A 15,999-nucleotide genomic window follows, 5' to 3' on the forward strand; every position below is an offset into this window, starting at 1 on the left:
CTGGGTTCCTTTGGCTTCCCTTCTGTAAAATAAGAGTGAACGGGCATTGAATACTACGGGAAGGTAGAAGTATATTGTTCTAGATGCTTGACGATAACAGTTCCTTAGAATATTCGCCTGGGGGTGTGATGCAGTGAATCTTATACGTGACTTGATTTAATTAAATTGCGAGTGCTAGATAGCTACACGCGGCATTTGGTCTCCTGAGAGTATACACCTACACATCCCATTTCCTTTGAATCACGAGATATATTATATCTGCCCTCACGAATGGTTATTGATCGTCTCTTGCCACGTTGTATCGCGTCGGACGCGGATCGTATTAAGTGGAATTTCATTTTCTAAAAGCATCGTCGAGTTGGCTCGCTTCTAAATGTACATTTTGCTTGGACAGATGCTCGCTAGGTGACCGCAGAACTGGGTTATCAAGGCTCATAAGCGCAGAGGCCTTGAATTTAGATGGACGACTGCGGCAGCGTGGAGTGCTAGCTAACTTGGCGGAGAGCACCACAAACAACGGCCGTAAGGTCGGCAGGCAGGAAGAAATAATTCCACTGGAACATTCAATCAGGCACCATATGCAAGCCTTTGCGAGAGTCCACGGTGCATCGACGGGCTGGAATCTGGAGAGCGTAGAGAAGCGGAAGGCGCTGGTAAATACCACCTTTTTTCACAAGATGGACGTCAGTGTAGTTCTCAATTCCCGATAAAGGCTTACATCCAATGTCTTGGCGATTGGATCACATTGGAAGACACTCACGCAGATGATCGCAATGACCCAACCGATGGGGATGCCATTGAGGATGATGGAGGCAATGCGGAAGTTCCGGGTGGGAAAGATTCGGGAATACATGAGCAAGATTGAGGCCTTGATGATGTCTATTGTGGTACCGTAAATGCACTCAAAGGGCATGAGCAGGATAGTCACGGTATTCTCAGTCGGTAGGGTGGCCGCATGTCGACCCATGCTATAGAAGATCACTAATAGGGATTAGCAGGGATGGATAGCGAACACCTTGACACCGAGTGTCTTATGGGCTAAATTGAGCCCACAGGATGCTAGAAGAAATATCTGTATTTGCGTAAGTCGGCTAAGCACTGCAGATCTACTGAAGCCAAACATACTGTAGATAAGAGGATGGCATAGTCGTCCGCCCCAATAGACAGACCCTTTTTCCACCGCGCCAGGAATCGCATGAACACAAAAAACATCCCCATGGAGGTCATAGCGATGGTCTGTGTCTTGTATTCCGCTTGTTGACGTGCACGGGGTTCTATTGTTGAGCCTGTGGCTGTCTTGTCCACATGCGCGTCCAAGCACATTAGGCTGAGCCTTCGTATAGCATGCCCTGTAGCTACAACAAGGGGAATGGACCCTAAAGAAGAATGATAATAGAGGACACAAACCTCAGAATGTATTTCGGCTTTGGTGGGACTTATTGTTAGCCATGAGAACCCGCTTAACGCTTGGCTCACTGATCGGCATATCTTCCAACATGTTTAATTATACCGGCACACTGCCCCACTCATTGACGACTCACCCAACCGCAGTACATATGACCAGCAATTTGAGTAGTGGTGTGGCCGAAAGACAATACACGACTATTTCCTAACCCATCAACTTCAGAGATATGCACATTTCCCTTTCTTAACAATATCAATCGAATATACGTTGTTTTGAGACGTTGATAGGAAGCCCGTGGCGATGAACTCGAGATAACCATCAAGGCTTGAGCGAGTACGTAATTCTATACCCTGCGTAATTCAGCAGACAAACCAGGAAGGAAAATATGTTTTTGACTCTGGCAACGTGCTTTTCGTTCCCTTTCTTTTCGTTTTCTTGGGGCGTGGGGAGGTGGTACTTCGAATGTCCCATCTGCCGATGGCTCGCCACTAGATCGTTAGACCGGAAGCTAGATGGTTAGTGCGATGGGAGTTGTGACTAATGGACTGCCTGCCTGTAGCCCCATACGGGATCCAGGGGCAGCATCACAAGATATTTCTACTCGGACTGAAGCACTGGGGAAGGTACATCCTACTGCCAACCAGCTCAGTGTCTCTCTTTCGACTACATCCCCCAGAATTCCGACCATTATCAGCTTGAAAGCCGCATATATACATGACCTAGGACTTGATGGCCACTTCCAACGTGAAACCAAAGTTTGTCTTCGTGCCTGGGGCATGGCACACTCCAGATACCTTCGACATTATCCGTGATGTGTTGGCCAAGCGGGGGTTCGAGTCAGAGGCTATTGCTAATCGATCTGTAGGAGCGGCTGATCCCTCGACCGGCCTACACGCAGATACTGCATATACCAAGAGTATTCTATCAAACTTAGCGGATCAGGGATGGCAGATAGTGATGGTAACTCACTCCTATGGTGGGATGGTTGGCGCCGGCGCGTGGAAGGTCTCAGTATCGTGGAACGGGTTCAGGCTGGCTTGCCTGGTGGTGTCGTTCAGATGGTCTGGATGGCTGCCTTTGTTGCCCCAATGGGCAAATCTGTCATCGATATGCTTGGAGGAGAGTGGCTCCCTTGGATGATACTAAAGGTGCATATACTGTGTTCTCGCTACTCTCATTTGTCCTGGATATCTTACAATAGGCTAACATTGGGTCTTATAACTAGGACCCCGACGATGGATATTGTTACTCCTCTCAGCAGGAGTGTGTCTTCTACCATGATCTGACGCCCCAAGCACAGCAGGATGCCATCTCCAAGCTGCAGCCGCACCCAAAGCCCTCATTTCTGGAGAAGGCCAAGTACGAGCCATGGCACAAGATGCCGTCGTTCTACCTCTTCTGTGACCATGACAAGGGTTTGCCACTACGCAGTCAAGAAGCCTTTTCCCAGACCTTAGGCACTCCAGGGACTTACCATGTGGAGGGATCACATTCGGCATTTATCAGCGTCCCACATCAGGTGGCGGATGGGCTAGAGCTTGCTTTGAAGGAGGGCCTTGAGAAGAGTGGTATTGTTACTCATTGAAATGTGCACTCCATGGCGGTATAGGTATTTCTTTCCAGATCCTGCAGTTTGATCTTTTTTGTTGACATGTTGCAAGGAGACTGTTGAATCTTTTGACCTGGGAAAGGTGAAGAGCGGCTGGGTTATATAAACAGGAGGCTGAATATCACGACTAGCACTGCGAATAGCGAGATCAAAATATAATAAGCCGAGCCATCCTCGCTATGTTGAGGAAAAGAAATTCGCTTGTGCCACAACTGCCCACGCTAGACACTACACTGACCGGCGTGTGATCTCAATCACTACCTCATATAATCTACTAGTCTCTGATGAATAAAACACCTAAGTATGCACGGTATGAAGCTCAACTACTGGATTCTTAGTTAGAATCCATGCATGCTACTGTGCTTTGAGATAGATAACGGCCTATTAACGTCATAGGCTATACAAGGTCTTGCTGGCGTTGAGGTGTATTTAAGGGCCTTACGACTCTATCGTGTCGCTTGCTGATCAAGTAGTCCATCCTACTTAAAAAATATACCTACAATTCACCTAGGAACTCTTTTTATGTCTAACCGCTTGAGAAAGGTTACCTTCCCCCAAAGCCCACGACTTTGCATCTTCAATTCATTAGTCCGTTATAATATATGTAGCCTGTTGATCTCAAACCAGTCAAATGACATTCTATTCATATAAACTCATCGAACAAGAGACGAGGAAGACAATTCAAACGAAAGTAAGGTCTAGTGTCTTGAAGCGAATCCCGCGACCGTTACTACCTGAAACTGAGGTCATTGTAGCGGAGAAATCTACTGATAAATCAAAGTGTGTTGGTGCCCGATTTTAAATAAAGACATTCTTTTGGGGGCTAAAATAGTGGGACTCTTTATGGATTCTGACTGCTGAGCAGGTGACACGCTCTATCTGCCAATTTTTGCCTCCTGATAATGGACTGAGTTGCACATCCGACTTTTAATCAGTGGGCGTCGTTAGTAGTCGCAGATCTTGTCCTCTTGTCTCACCTTCAGTTCGCTGATTCAAACCGTATCATAGTTGAATCAAATAGGTGGTTAGTTAATTGGGGAGTAATAACGCTGCTTCAGTCGTAGCCAATGTATACACATGGGGCTTCAAATCCACAAATTGTCGGGTGGTAGGGTGATGTTGCACTTCAGCATGGCCCTAGTTGATTGAATACACCACTTTGCCAGCCACTACTTAAGAGTCATTCACTTGGAACTGTCGGAAACATACGTACAAAGTCCTTCTCACATTAGGCCAAATAAATGGGATCCATAGCAGTGGCAGGTGGTAAGCCCAGAGGGCCACCAGTTGCCGTGCAATGCAGAGCAAGCCGCCATGAACACCAGTATAAAACTTTCATACTTTACCGAGGCTCGCACAGACAAAAAGCGACGGTCGCTCTATGCATGACTGTCTCGTCGTCAATAGGATGGGTAATAACTGATAAGCATGCTCTCTAGCGCAATTACCTTAAGCTGTGCACCCTGCCTTGGTGTTATTTCAGCAAACATAATGAGAAAGTGTGCATACTTGGTGTTTGGCTTTACGCTGATTTGCAATGCAACATTATTGTTGTATAACCGACGGTCTTGAAAAGGGTACTTTTATTAGTTTGCGTCACATCCACGCAACTCAGTACCCATGGACTTGTAAGTCTTATGGCGACTTCCAGAGTATCGCTCTTGGATATGAACCAGACGGGAATCCATGTTCATGTTCATATTCATCTCTACTCTTCGGATCAGCAGAAGAGGTCTAATCAATCTAGTCTTATAATACACGTCAAGAACGGAGGCGTAAGAGTGTGAGGCGAGGGCCAAAGACAAACTAGTCTATTCACGGCATAATTGCGACTGTATATGTAGGATTTCTTTCTTTGACGACGACAACCAGCGAGTATACAGATGTATGTACGTGAGAAAGTCGCGATTTGGAAATAGAGCTGATGATAGTCTGTATCTAGCTATTGATCAGGATCACGACCAGGCGTGTTTCTTTACAAAGTAGCCACGAATGCCAAGACAGCAACCAGAGCACCGAATACGGAACTCGAGACAGAGCTGGCACCACCCGTAGCAAGAACGGAAGTAGAGGCAGAAGACGAGCTACCAGAGTTAGTCGACTGAGAATCAGATGAGCTACCAGAGTTCGTCGACTTAGAGTCAGATGAGCTACCAGCGCTGGTGGAAGTAGAGGAACCGCTGGCGGTCTTGGTGAATTTAGGGTAGGCCGAGCCGGTGAAAGACGCGCTGGAGTAGTGGGCAGCAGCGGAGGAGTTGGACGGACGGAATCCCTTGCCGACTGTGAAGCCGGGTGTGGTAGAGGGAGTAGCACTGGTGACGATTCCGGAAGACGAAGGGTTCGCAGCGGCGATGGCAGAACCAGACGCAACAGCAGAGCCAGACGCAACAGCAGAGCCAGAAAGAATAGTGGAGCTAGCAGCGGAAGTGGATGGGCGAGTGCTGTTAGAGCAAGTCAAGTTGAACAACGGGGTGGTGCTCAGAGTGCTGCCCACAACACCGAAGCTGGGGTTTGGGGTGGTGGAGGAGCTGGCGTCCTGGAGGATGTACCACCAGGTGTTGGTCTCGTCGAACAAGGGGCATCCAACCTCATCCCAGAAGGTTTTCGCGTTGGCGAGGGAAGCGACGGCGAGATTCTGGGTGCTTCCGCTGACGGGCCATCCGGTCTCGGTGATCCAAACCTCCTTGCCCTTAGCGACCGCCTTGGTCTGAGCCACAGAGGAATCGAAGAGAGCCTTGGCGTCCGAGATGGAGTTAGACATGGAGCTCTGGTAGTAAGGGTAACCGTCAAAACCCAGCCAGTCGACGGCGTCGATAACGGCAGAATTGGAGCCGTTAGTCCAAGCGGTCCAGGTGTCGACATGGCCAATGGGGACGCTGCTCAGGGCGGTGCCAGAGATGATCGATCGGACCTCCTTGATATACGAGACCAGGGCCTCGGGGCCAACGCCAACACCGGCGTCGACTTTTTCCCCTTCCGAAGAGGCCCGGTAGAGATCCTCACTCCCAACGGAAATACCCACGACCAATTTGGCGAAGGAGTCGCCGTATTCGGAGATGGCCGCCTTGAGGGCGGCCAACTCGTTGTCCATACCACCACCCGAGGCCCAAAGACCCAGCAACAGGGAAGTGTTTTCAGCAATGGCAGCGGGAATGGCGGAAATGGGGGAGTTGGTCGTGCCACCTTGCTGCGTGACAGTCAGCACTTGGGTTCTGCTTCCTGCTTGATAATCAAGTCACTCACGATCATGGTGTACAATCTAGCACTGGTGAAGCCCGAAGTGCCGACAAGGCTTTTAGCGGTCGAGAACTCCGATCTGAAATCGGACTGAGATTTGACGCTGCCATCAGCCTTGGCAGCACCGTAGTTGAAGCCCTTGTAGGCGGCCTCGGACGTCGCGAGCGACAGGGCGAACGCAAGAAGGTGTGCCAATTGCATTTTGATGAGGAATTGAGTAAGGACTGTGGAATGGTTCGCAAGAAAGGAAAGTTACAGTAGGAGTACAAAGAAGGAACGAAGTTGAAGACAAACAAAAAAAATGGTTAAATGAGAGCTGTGGTGAAAAAGAGAGAAGGAGATGAGGATGACGATAAAAGAAAGAGGGAAAAGAAGAAGCAGATAAAAGATTGAGAAAACGATGGAGGCAACAATTGATGTGGTTCTAGACCAACTGTGGGTCATGATGGGTCTTTGCACGTTGAACTTGACTGGCTAGGCAGAGCTTGTCTGGGGACTACTGAAAGCCGATTGGATCTAAAGATAGAATTCTTACAGATTGGGCCCATCAGATCCACGGAATATCCTGAGTGGTGGGGTTGGCATGGCCAATCAGAATGCGGTTGCGCGATCTGGTTTCTCAGAAACACGTACGTACCTGCATAAATACCCCTGACCCTTGAGATTCCCCTCGTTGACTCGCCAATGGAAAGAGATTGGTATCGTCAACGTATGGATTGCTCTGTCAATTCCAACCGAGATATCCGCACAGTTCCAGGGCTGACTGCACGTCAACCATACGTTGGACCAACCAGAATTCTAATCTCGGGTAGGGATGCGGCACTAATCGGGTAATTGTCTGCTTTTCAATTGTTAGTGGGTTGGGCGCTGTTCTTAGGCGGACTCTCGGAGTCTATGTGGAAATAGTGCCATGTGGGATATTAGTGGATATTTCCTCTTTACTATTTATATATATGCTCAATTGGATTGCACAATTCCTTTTCTCCAAATAATATCAAAAGGGGTTCTCACTAGAACAGTAGTTCAGGGGAACGTATTTATAGATCGTTGAATAGATATCATATTGTCTGTCTCATATGGAAGTATAGTCGGAATACGATACTACGCCGTTGGTTAAATACAAAAATTAGCTGACCATAAACTAATCCTGCCGATCAACATGCACAGTCCGAATCCGCCCTTTCATATACTCTTCCATCTTCAATAACGGCGTTTCAACAATCACTCTACCATCCGTCAGAAACCAACTATCAGTGTCCTTCCGTGCCTTCAACGCGGAACACGCCCATTTACCAGCTCCCGCCAAGTTCCGATCATCAATCGACCTATGAATCGTCTCATTGGTGATCCCTGAGTCGATAGGCTTATAAGCCAGAGGTGTCCGTGTCGAAACACCGCCCAGAACGCCCTCCAGAGACCGTGTGAAACCCCACTGCTCCGTCTGACCCAACCTCGTCCCCCACGGTTCAATCTCATTTACCATCGGACACGGGGGCAAATTAAACAAATATCCCTCAATATCAAAACTCAACTGCTCGTCCTTCATACACTGCGCGATCATCCACGCCAGCGTAATATTCGATAGTCGAGGATCATCCCCCCCACCCCCAACATCCGTATGCACCCCCGAGAACCAAACCTGCAACAGTTCCTGTCCGTCGCTCTTCCTCGGCAGGTTCCATAGCGTCGGCTGATACGCCGTTCGCTCCTCATCGAGCGCCAACGCATGAAACGCATACCGAACATTCTCGGAGAGAATTGTATTCCGGAACTCCAGCTTCTCACCCATCCACCCCCCTAGCCATGTCTGGTGGAAGGCGACCGTGTCCCAAACCCCGATGATCTCCACCGTAAATCGGGGGAGTGGATCTCGGAATCCGAGTGATCGTCGCTGTTCGGGCGTATAATCGTCTGCTTTCTTTTGGTAGAAATCGTCGTACACGGTCGAGAAGTTGTCCATTCCTCGTCGCGTTAGGAGACCCCATTGGCAGACGAGACCTGCGACAGCGCGTGCCGTGTATGCCCCGCGTGAGAAGCCAAAGAAGTAGATCTTGTCACCTTCGTTGTAGTTGTCGACCAGGAAGCCGTATGCTGCGCGCACGTTGGCGCTTAGTCCCAATCCCGCTACGCCTGTAGAATGTAACTATCAGACTTGCTAATAAGAAACTGAGGTAGAACGTTTTCTCTTTTTTTTAAAAAAAAAAAAAAGGAACACCTTCGGGAAAGACGAAGGTAAAGGACTCAGACGTACCACCCCAGTATTTATCTCCCAAGCCAGTCCCTACACCCTTTTGATAGTAGACAATCTGGGGGATTTCTTCTTTCTGACCATGTCTCTCGACAATCGCATTGGCGCTTAAGGCTCGGCTGAACCGCGTCACGTTGGAAGCAGGCCGGCTCGAGTCTGCTGTTGAATCTTGCCAGGTTCCTGCAGAAGTAGACATCAATAACCATCTTCATATGATACAGTGGAGATCTACCATCACAGCAAATAATAAGCCGCTTCCGTGAGCAACGATTAATATCGGACATTTTACTATATACACTTCGTAGCTTTCTGTTGTGCTTGATGAGACGGGTTGAGAATTAGATCAGGGTTCACAGAAGTTAGATTGCACCGCAGTGGCTATTTATCTTTAAACTCAGATTCAGCTCTCTGTAATCTCATGATCAATAAGAGGGATCTAGATTCCGACAAAATTCTGCAGATGCCTGTGGTGATGGCATTGTCCTCTTCCGAATACGAAACTGTCATCGAATCATCATCATCATCAACCTCGGTCCACGGTACTCTAAGCGATAAATCGTATCATGATCCAATAAGGCGCGCTTGACGTGACTTGGATAGAATTCAATTTACAATTGAATTTAACACCCGTTTAAAGCATGATTAAGCTGACGTGAGGATGTGTTAACTGTAATGTCGTATGATAGCCGCTATAACTGCATAGTTTCTTGGTTTTGCAGCCACCCGCGTTTGATACGAGGGAAATAAGATTAAGGAAAAATACGCAGAGCGTTGGAATGGTCCTTTGTAAATAAGCAAAAGTAAGATCGGGGTTATGGTTAAAGTATATTCCAGACTTTTCTGTCGACAATTTGGTAGGTACAATATACGGAGTACCAACTTGGCTAGAATAGACCAGACGCTCAGCTGTACTTAAGCCACACACAGGGAGATTAGTAAATTGGATAGATAACTACTAGTGAATCTCTTCCAATATATATCTATGTTTACTATTTCTTTTTAACCTGTTAAGTTTAGTATCCTTGCTGGTTTATCTCTTGTCGATTTATTCTTCTCTTAGATCTGTCTAAATCTATTTAAACTTTATGTCTTGTATATTTTATCATATCCCTTTCGATCCGATATATTATATTTCTGTTTTTCTAAAAAAATATCTTCTTTAGTAGATAATCGATTATGTCTAATTTATTTAGAAATACCAATTTAATTTATTAAAATTGGTATAACTATAAGCAAGATACAAAAGTATATCTAAATGTCTCAATGCATATATATTCTATGTTGAATAGTCAAGAATGAGATCTAGAATAAATCTATACTTGATAAAAATATAGAAATATCTTTTGGTTTATTCTAGACAATCAGTATCAACCCTCAGATATCGCAGTATAGAGGCTAAAAGAGGTATCTCTATTAAATCTTATAGAAATATAGTAGCATGGATGTATGACATCGGGTCGACCGATGCTCCACGAGTGTAATCTGCCCCACTCCGCCCAGTAGTAGAGCTGTAGAGCTGAAAAACGTCGACTGGACGGCTAAATCCTTTGATGTTGATCGGCCCCGTCTCGTGTCCTCCCCGCGCTCGCCGACACGGGGGCACTGCCCCACGCTCCACGTCTTGGTGCTCAACACCGACAAATCCAAGGTCCTATAGCTAGGCATTTAAACCCTTCTCGCGTTCTACGACCTCGGGTCAAGACTCAGCTATCATCGGATCGCTATTCCTTACTCTCCCCTCATCCACGACAAAGCTATCCACATCACCACCCGGAACGTATCTCGGTGAAGCTCTGTTGATTGTGCAGCTTCCTCACATAATGGCTTCTCTTGCAACCAAAGCAATCCGAACCTCAGTATTCCAGAGATCCGCTGGCCTAACGGGACAATCTTATTCGCGCATGGTGACTACTTGTGCAACATCTTATACACTCAACACCGGTGCCAAGATCCCGGCCCTTGGATTTGGTACATTCCAAGACCCTGATTCCCAGGAGGAGACGGTGAGCCAGGCCTTGCAAAAGGGCATGCGCTTGATTGATACAGCCCGGGTGTACAACGTTGAAGAACAAGTCGGGAAGGGAATCAAGAAGAGTGGTATTCCTCGCGAAGAGATCTTTCTCGGCACAAAGTTGTGGTGCAATGATTACCACCCCGACGACGTGGAGCGTGCGTTGGATGATTCTCTGCGAGACTTGGATACCCCTTACGTTGATCTTTTGTTGATGCACTACCCGTGCACCTTTAAGCGTGGACCCGACCGATTCCCTCGAGATGCCGATGGTAGAATGATTCCAGGTGACACCACCTTTGTGGATACCTGGAGAGCGATGGAAAAGTTGACGGGGACTGGCAAGGTCAAAGCCATTGGCGTCTCAAATTTCTGTCAAAGTGAAATTGAGGCCTTGATCAACGAGACTTCGACAGTCGGTACTTCTATATAGTCACAGAAGATGAGATGCTAATCAAATATTCAGGTCCCGGCCGTTCATCAAATGGAGGTCCATCCATATTTACAGCAGAAAGGATTTAACGAATGGCTACAGTCGAAAGGAATACATGTTGTCCAGTTTAGCCCCCTAGGCAATATGAATGATTTCTACCGACAGACTGGATGGTCCAAGGAGATTGCGCACATGATGCGGGTGATCGACCAGCCAGTGTTAAAGGACATTGGTAAGAAGTATGGCAAGAGTCCTGTGCAGGTGGTGCTTGCATGGGGGATTAACAGCAGCCGTTCTGTTATCCCCAAAAGTGTTGTCGATTGGCAGATTGACGAGAACTTGGCAGCTGATTTCGAATTGGAGTCTGAGGACATGGCGCAGATTGCGACCCTGGACGCGAAGGCTCGTTTCAATGATCCTAGCTTAGACTATGAGTGGCGTTTGTATAGCGACTTGGAAGGCATTGATGGCACTGTCAGAGGAAGGACTCATTAGATGATGTCTAAAACTCGTCGGGAAATATGTAGAGGTTTGAACGTCCTTTCAGCTTCCTATCTACGTCCTTGGGTCAACCATATAAATAGAATTGTATAGAATAACGAGCCAGCCGATGGAACAGTATGCATTGAAACATTACGTGCGTTGTTTTGCTTTCTCGGCACGAGTACCAATTGAAATCAAATCACGTTGGCTTGTCAAAGTTCAATGGATGGGAGAATCCAGGAAGCCAAACCACCAGCCTTGTCTGCATTCTTTGTAGTTTCTGCTTTCAATTGCAAGTGCAAGAGAGGATCATGTGGAACGATAGCCTATTTCTACTGCCTCAGTGGTCAGTTTGCCAGGCTGCGAGATACTGAGGGTTCGTGTACGGCTATAGATACCGTCGAGTCGCCAACACCGTATACTTAAGGAATAGGGCATTAGCCAGCTGCATCGCATCTTTGGGATCGCTGTCTTTTTGATTCTCTGGAGTGAAATTTGACTTCATTCATTCGCCATGCTGCCCTCAATGTTATGGTATCTTTAATAGGTCGAAAGCCTTTCTTCTAACACTTCGGGTAACCACTTTACTCACTGTTGGAGGAAATGTAGAGGGAAGCTATATTGCGGACTGGATATTCTATATCTGGTCTATGTCTATATTCCATTGATTAAGGGAGAGTGAATCCACCATCAACCACGAGGTTCGAACCTGTCATATAGCTGGATGCATCCGAGGCGCAGAAAAGATAGACCTAGAATTATCCACATCAGAACAAACTTCGTCTCGAAACTTTTGCGGTGGTTTCTTACCCCCTTCAGTTCATATGGAGAAGCGAATCGACGGGCTGGAATTTGACTCTTCCACTTTTCAAGCATATCCTTGGACGCATACTCCATGATCTTGGTCTCGACATACCCTGGCGAAACACAGTTCACTCGGCAGAAGTCTACCCATTCCACTGCGAGGGACTTGGTCAACTGCAAGACTCCAGCCTTTGACACATTATACTGTAAACAACATGACAAATGTTAGTCTAAAACCGCATACAGGTGTAATAAAGTAGACGAAGGAAGGGACTTACCGCGGCCTGCCGTTGGGGTGTGTTCACAAGTGTGGCGCTGACAGAAGCCGTGAATACTATATTGCCGAATCCCTGTCGCTTAAACACCCTTGCAGCAGCCTGCGCAGTATAGAATGCCCCATTGACGTTGACGTTCATGATCTCCTCGAACTCAGCAGGGCTGTAATCCTCAGCGGCATGCTCAGAGCAGATGCCCGCATTAGCCACGATTACATCCAGCCTGCCGAAGTCCATCACGATCTGATCGATAACTGTGGAAATCTCCTTCGGAACCGTGACGTCGGCCTGGTAAGCACGAGCTTGTGTCTGATATTTAGAGGCGATCTCCTCTGTGGTCTTATGTGCGGTTGTGGTTGTGCGATACAGAATGGCAATCTGTCCAACGTATGAGCGTATTTTCTAGGTATAGATAGGAGAGCATCGTATACCACATACCTTGGCGCCAGCCTCAGCATATGCTGTAGCTACGGAAAGACCAATTCCTCGAGCCCCCCCTGGTGATATGTCAGTCAAATAATCTCGAAATGTCGTATTACGCCTACCGGTGACAGCTACAACTTTGCCAGTTAGGCCAAAAAGCTTCTGCACAGGGGCATCACTGGGCTTGGAGAGAACCATTTTGACAGTTTGCCGGAGCTCTAGTGGCTTAAGCGTGGAATATCTGGAATTAACCGTGCAATATATTTATATCCCATGGTCAACTTCATCATCCATGTTCTTGTAGCCCATATACTGGGGTCAACAGTTTGCTGCGAGATTCAACGTTCATAGTGTGCCGCTCGTCGTAGCTTTACCGCCACCGTCTCGGGTATGTGCGCCGTCTCGAGGATTGCCCGCCGTCCCGGGGGAAGAAAACAACCACGGCCATTGCATGTACAACTCTCCGCATATCGTATCCGGGGTATCCCCAGTTTTCTTTTGGGTGGTGTGGGGGGAAATGAAACAGGAGACGGATGTTACATAACGCAGCCAGGTAATGTTGGAAGGGGCATAGTGTGACATTATATTTATGGGGAAGCCCACGACATTTGATACACGCACGCAGGAAGGCATTGCCCGTTGCAATCTGTCCTTCAACATTCTTTTCTGACTGCAAGTTCCATACAGAACTACTTTCTTCCCAGGTTGTATCACGTTCGTTATGTTTAGTGACGAGCGAGCGAGGTGGAAAATCACCTCCAGGCTAGAAAGAAAGCCGTTGTTGATATCGGTCAACTGCCTCGCTGGTCTTGCAATCTTCTTCTTCGGTGATTCGACTCTATCCTACATTCTCCGCAATTCCATACCTATAGGATTGACTTGTGCTAATGTGCCATACAGGCTATGACCAAGGTATGATGGGTGGAGTCAATGACTCCCAGGCGTACGTGCACCGGATGGGATTGGGATACAAGGTAAATGGGTCAATCACTATAACCAACACTTTGCTGCAGGGAGGCATCGTTTCTGTCTACTACCTGGGAACATTGATTGGATGCTTTGTGGGTGGTTATGTCAGTGACCGATTTGGTCGAATTAAGTCCATTGCTGTCGGTGCCGCCTGGGGGATAATTGGGGCCGCACTCCAGTGCACTGCAATGAACCCAACGTGGATGATAGTGTCTCGTCTGATAAACGGTATCGGCACTGGTATTCTCAACGCTACTGTTCCCGTATATGGCTCCGAGTTGGCCGACTACGAGAGTCGTGGCATGTTCATCGCCATGGAGTTCACATTGAACATTGTCGGGGTCGTGGTCGCCTACTGGCTGGGCTATGGACTGAGCTACATCGATAATGGCACCTCCGAGATCCAATGGCGATTCCCTATTGCATTCCAGATTGTCATGCTACTTCTGCTCTTGATCGGATGTTGGTTCTTCCCAGAATCTCCTCGTTGGCTATGCATGATGGGTTATCGAGAGGAAGCCCTCTACATCCTCAAGCGTCTTCGGAGATCTGAGAACGACCATGCAGCCTTACAAGAGATGCGAGAGATAGAGGCTATCGTCGAGTTAGAGAAACACTCAGAGGGAAGAATGACCTACTTCCACATGTTGTTTGGTATTGGTGACGGCGAGTTGCATATTGCAAGGCGTGTCCAGCTGGTAATCTGGCTGCAAATTCTGCAAAGCTGGACGGGCATCGCCGGTGTTACTATGTATGCACCAAGTACGCTGCATCTCCGTCTCTCTGATGTATATCCATCTTCTAATGTCCTCCCAGCAATCTTTAAAATTGCCGGCTTCGATTCCCAGAAGACAATGTGGATTTCCGGACTGAACAATATCTTCTATGCTTTCGCAACCATAATTTGTGTCTTCACCATCGATCGCTTCGGTCGCCGCTGGACCCTTTGGTGGGGAGCTGCAGGTCAAGCAATTGCCATGTTCACTGCAGGAGGCCTCGCTCGTGGTGGGTTAGATCACCCCAACGACCAGGGGCCATGGGGTATTGGGGCAACCGCCATGGTCTATCTCTATACCTTTGTCTTCGGTGCTACCTGGCTCACTGTTCCGTGGTTGTATCCTGCAGAGATCTTCCCGCTCAAGGTGCGAGCCAAGGGCAGTGCTTGGGGGGTTGTTGGCTGGAGTTTGGGCAACGGGTGTGTTATTCAAGCCCTCAGCATTGGCGACTTATGCCGGGATGCTAATATATATCAGCTCGCTGACGTTGGCCCTTCCCTACATTTTTGGCTCGATCGGTGAGAATACGCTGCATGTATTTGGTGCGGTCAATCTGATCAGCATCCCGGTCGGTGAGTATTCTCGGACAATCCTAGTCTCTGTCCCTGGCTCAACTAACCAGCAAAGTATGGGCTCTCTACCCGGAGTCTAGCCGACGTACACTCGAGGAAATCGATTTGCTTTTTGCAGCCAAGTCTCCCTGGGCTTGGACCGCAGAGTCGAACTTTGCGACGCTCATTGCTGAGAACCCTGATCTCGGTGCCGCTCGGCAACGCAATAGTGTTATCGAGGTTGAGAAAGGACTGGACGCGGATGCTGAGCATTGCGAAACAGTTGCTAGACCGTAGGTCATGAGTTCTCCTGAGCCAGTTGGTTTATATAACGACACGGGATGTTTTTCTTCGTTTGCACTCTTGGACAGACACATCCCCGACCTCTAGCAAGCCAGGACTGTGAACATAAAATACATTATGCAATGTAAGCTACGGTAGTCTGCTTTGGTATTCGAAAATATATGTTGAGGTGGAGAGCTTTCCGCAAATATGACAACGTCCAACGACAGTGCGTGAAATGCAACGAACAGGAAATGAATCGCTCTGTTGAAGCATTAGGGAATACTGCCTTGGTTGTGGCTATTTCTAAACAGTCCTGACATGAGGATCAAATATAGACAGTGTAAGAAGTAACATGAACTGCGCAACTACACCCGAGAACATGCCTGGGGCGCCCATAGATATGATTGCGTCCTCCATGCTACTGTGCCATGGAGAGAAACACTTGGTCGCTGACAGAGATCATCGCCTATTGGTTTATTGTCTTCTAGGT

General features: G+C 47.8%; 7 protein-coding genes across 7 annotated transcripts; 3 read left to right on the plus strand and 4 right to left on the minus strand.

Moving 5' to 3' along the window:
- Nucleotides 1-334: 334 nt before the first annotated feature.
- ABOM_000009 (uncharacterized protein) lies at nucleotides 335-1,227 on the minus strand (the record flags this gene model as incomplete). Its single annotated transcript, XM_022527139.1, has 4 exons — nucleotides 335-664; nucleotides 719-981; nucleotides 1,054-1,072; nucleotides 1,126-1,227. The coding sequence occupies 4 exons, from the start codon at nucleotides 1,225-1,227 to the stop codon at nucleotides 335-337; spliced, it is 714 nt and encodes a 237-aa protein (XP_022394962.1).
- Nucleotides 1,228-2,128: 901 nt separating this feature from the next.
- On the plus strand, nucleotides 2,129-2,990 carry ABOM_000010 (alpha/beta hydrolase; the record flags this gene model as incomplete). The annotated part of the gene is made up of 3 exons (XM_022527140.1): nucleotides 2,129-2,365; nucleotides 2,437-2,553; nucleotides 2,631-2,990. Coding segments are annotated over 3 exons (714 nt in total), but the record flags the coding sequence as incomplete, so codon positions are not given.
- A 1,999-nt stretch (nucleotides 2,991-4,989) lies between these two features.
- On the minus strand, nucleotides 4,990-6,452 carry bgt2 (GPI-anchored beta-1,3-endoglucanase EglC; the record flags this gene model as incomplete). Its single annotated transcript, XM_022527141.1, has 2 exons — nucleotides 4,990-6,201; nucleotides 6,258-6,452. The coding sequence occupies 2 exons, from the start codon at nucleotides 6,450-6,452 to the stop codon at nucleotides 4,990-4,992; spliced, it is 1,407 nt and encodes a 468-aa protein (XP_022394754.1).
- Nucleotides 6,453-7,392: 940 nt separating this feature from the next.
- Nucleotides 7,393-8,695, minus strand: ABOM_000012 (T6SS phospholipase effector Tle1-like catalytic domain-containing protein; the record flags this gene model as incomplete). Its single annotated transcript, XM_022527142.1, has 2 exons — nucleotides 7,393-8,381; nucleotides 8,503-8,695. The coding sequence occupies 2 exons, from the start codon at nucleotides 8,693-8,695 to the stop codon at nucleotides 7,393-7,395; spliced, it is 1,182 nt and encodes a 393-aa protein (XP_022394755.1).
- A 1,624-nt stretch (nucleotides 8,696-10,319) lies between these two features.
- ABOM_000013 (aldo/keto reductase) lies at nucleotides 10,320-11,438 on the plus strand (the record flags this gene model as incomplete). Its single annotated transcript, XM_022527143.1, has 2 exons — nucleotides 10,320-10,925; nucleotides 10,977-11,438. The coding sequence occupies 2 exons, from the start codon at nucleotides 10,320-10,322 to the stop codon at nucleotides 11,436-11,438; spliced, it is 1,068 nt and encodes a 355-aa protein (XP_022394766.1).
- A 656-nt stretch (nucleotides 11,439-12,094) lies between these two features.
- ABOM_000014 (uncharacterized protein) lies at nucleotides 12,095-13,126 on the minus strand (the record flags this gene model as incomplete). Its single annotated transcript, XM_022527144.1, has 5 exons — nucleotides 12,095-12,178; nucleotides 12,237-12,434; nucleotides 12,509-12,883; nucleotides 12,944-13,002; nucleotides 13,051-13,126. The coding sequence occupies 5 exons, from the start codon at nucleotides 13,124-13,126 to the stop codon at nucleotides 12,095-12,097; spliced, it is 792 nt and encodes a 263-aa protein (XP_022394751.1).
- A 523-nt stretch (nucleotides 13,127-13,649) lies between these two features.
- On the plus strand, nucleotides 13,650-15,521 carry ABOM_000015 (sugar porter family MFS transporter; the record flags this gene model as incomplete). The annotated part of the gene is made up of 4 exons (XM_022527145.1): nucleotides 13,650-13,755; nucleotides 13,829-15,092; nucleotides 15,151-15,245; nucleotides 15,301-15,521. 4 exons carry the CDS (start codon nucleotides 13,650-13,652, stop codon nucleotides 15,519-15,521), a joined length of 1,686 nt encoding a protein of 561 aa, XP_022394891.1.
- Between the last annotated feature and the right edge of the window lie 478 nt (nucleotides 15,522-15,999).

This window comes from Aspergillus bombycis (assembly GCF_001792695.1).
Source record: "Aspergillus bombycis strain NRRL26010 chromosome Unknown contig00001, whole genome shotgun sequence".
NCBI lineage: Eukaryota > Fungi > Ascomycota > Eurotiomycetes > Eurotiales > Aspergillaceae > Aspergillus > Aspergillus bombycis.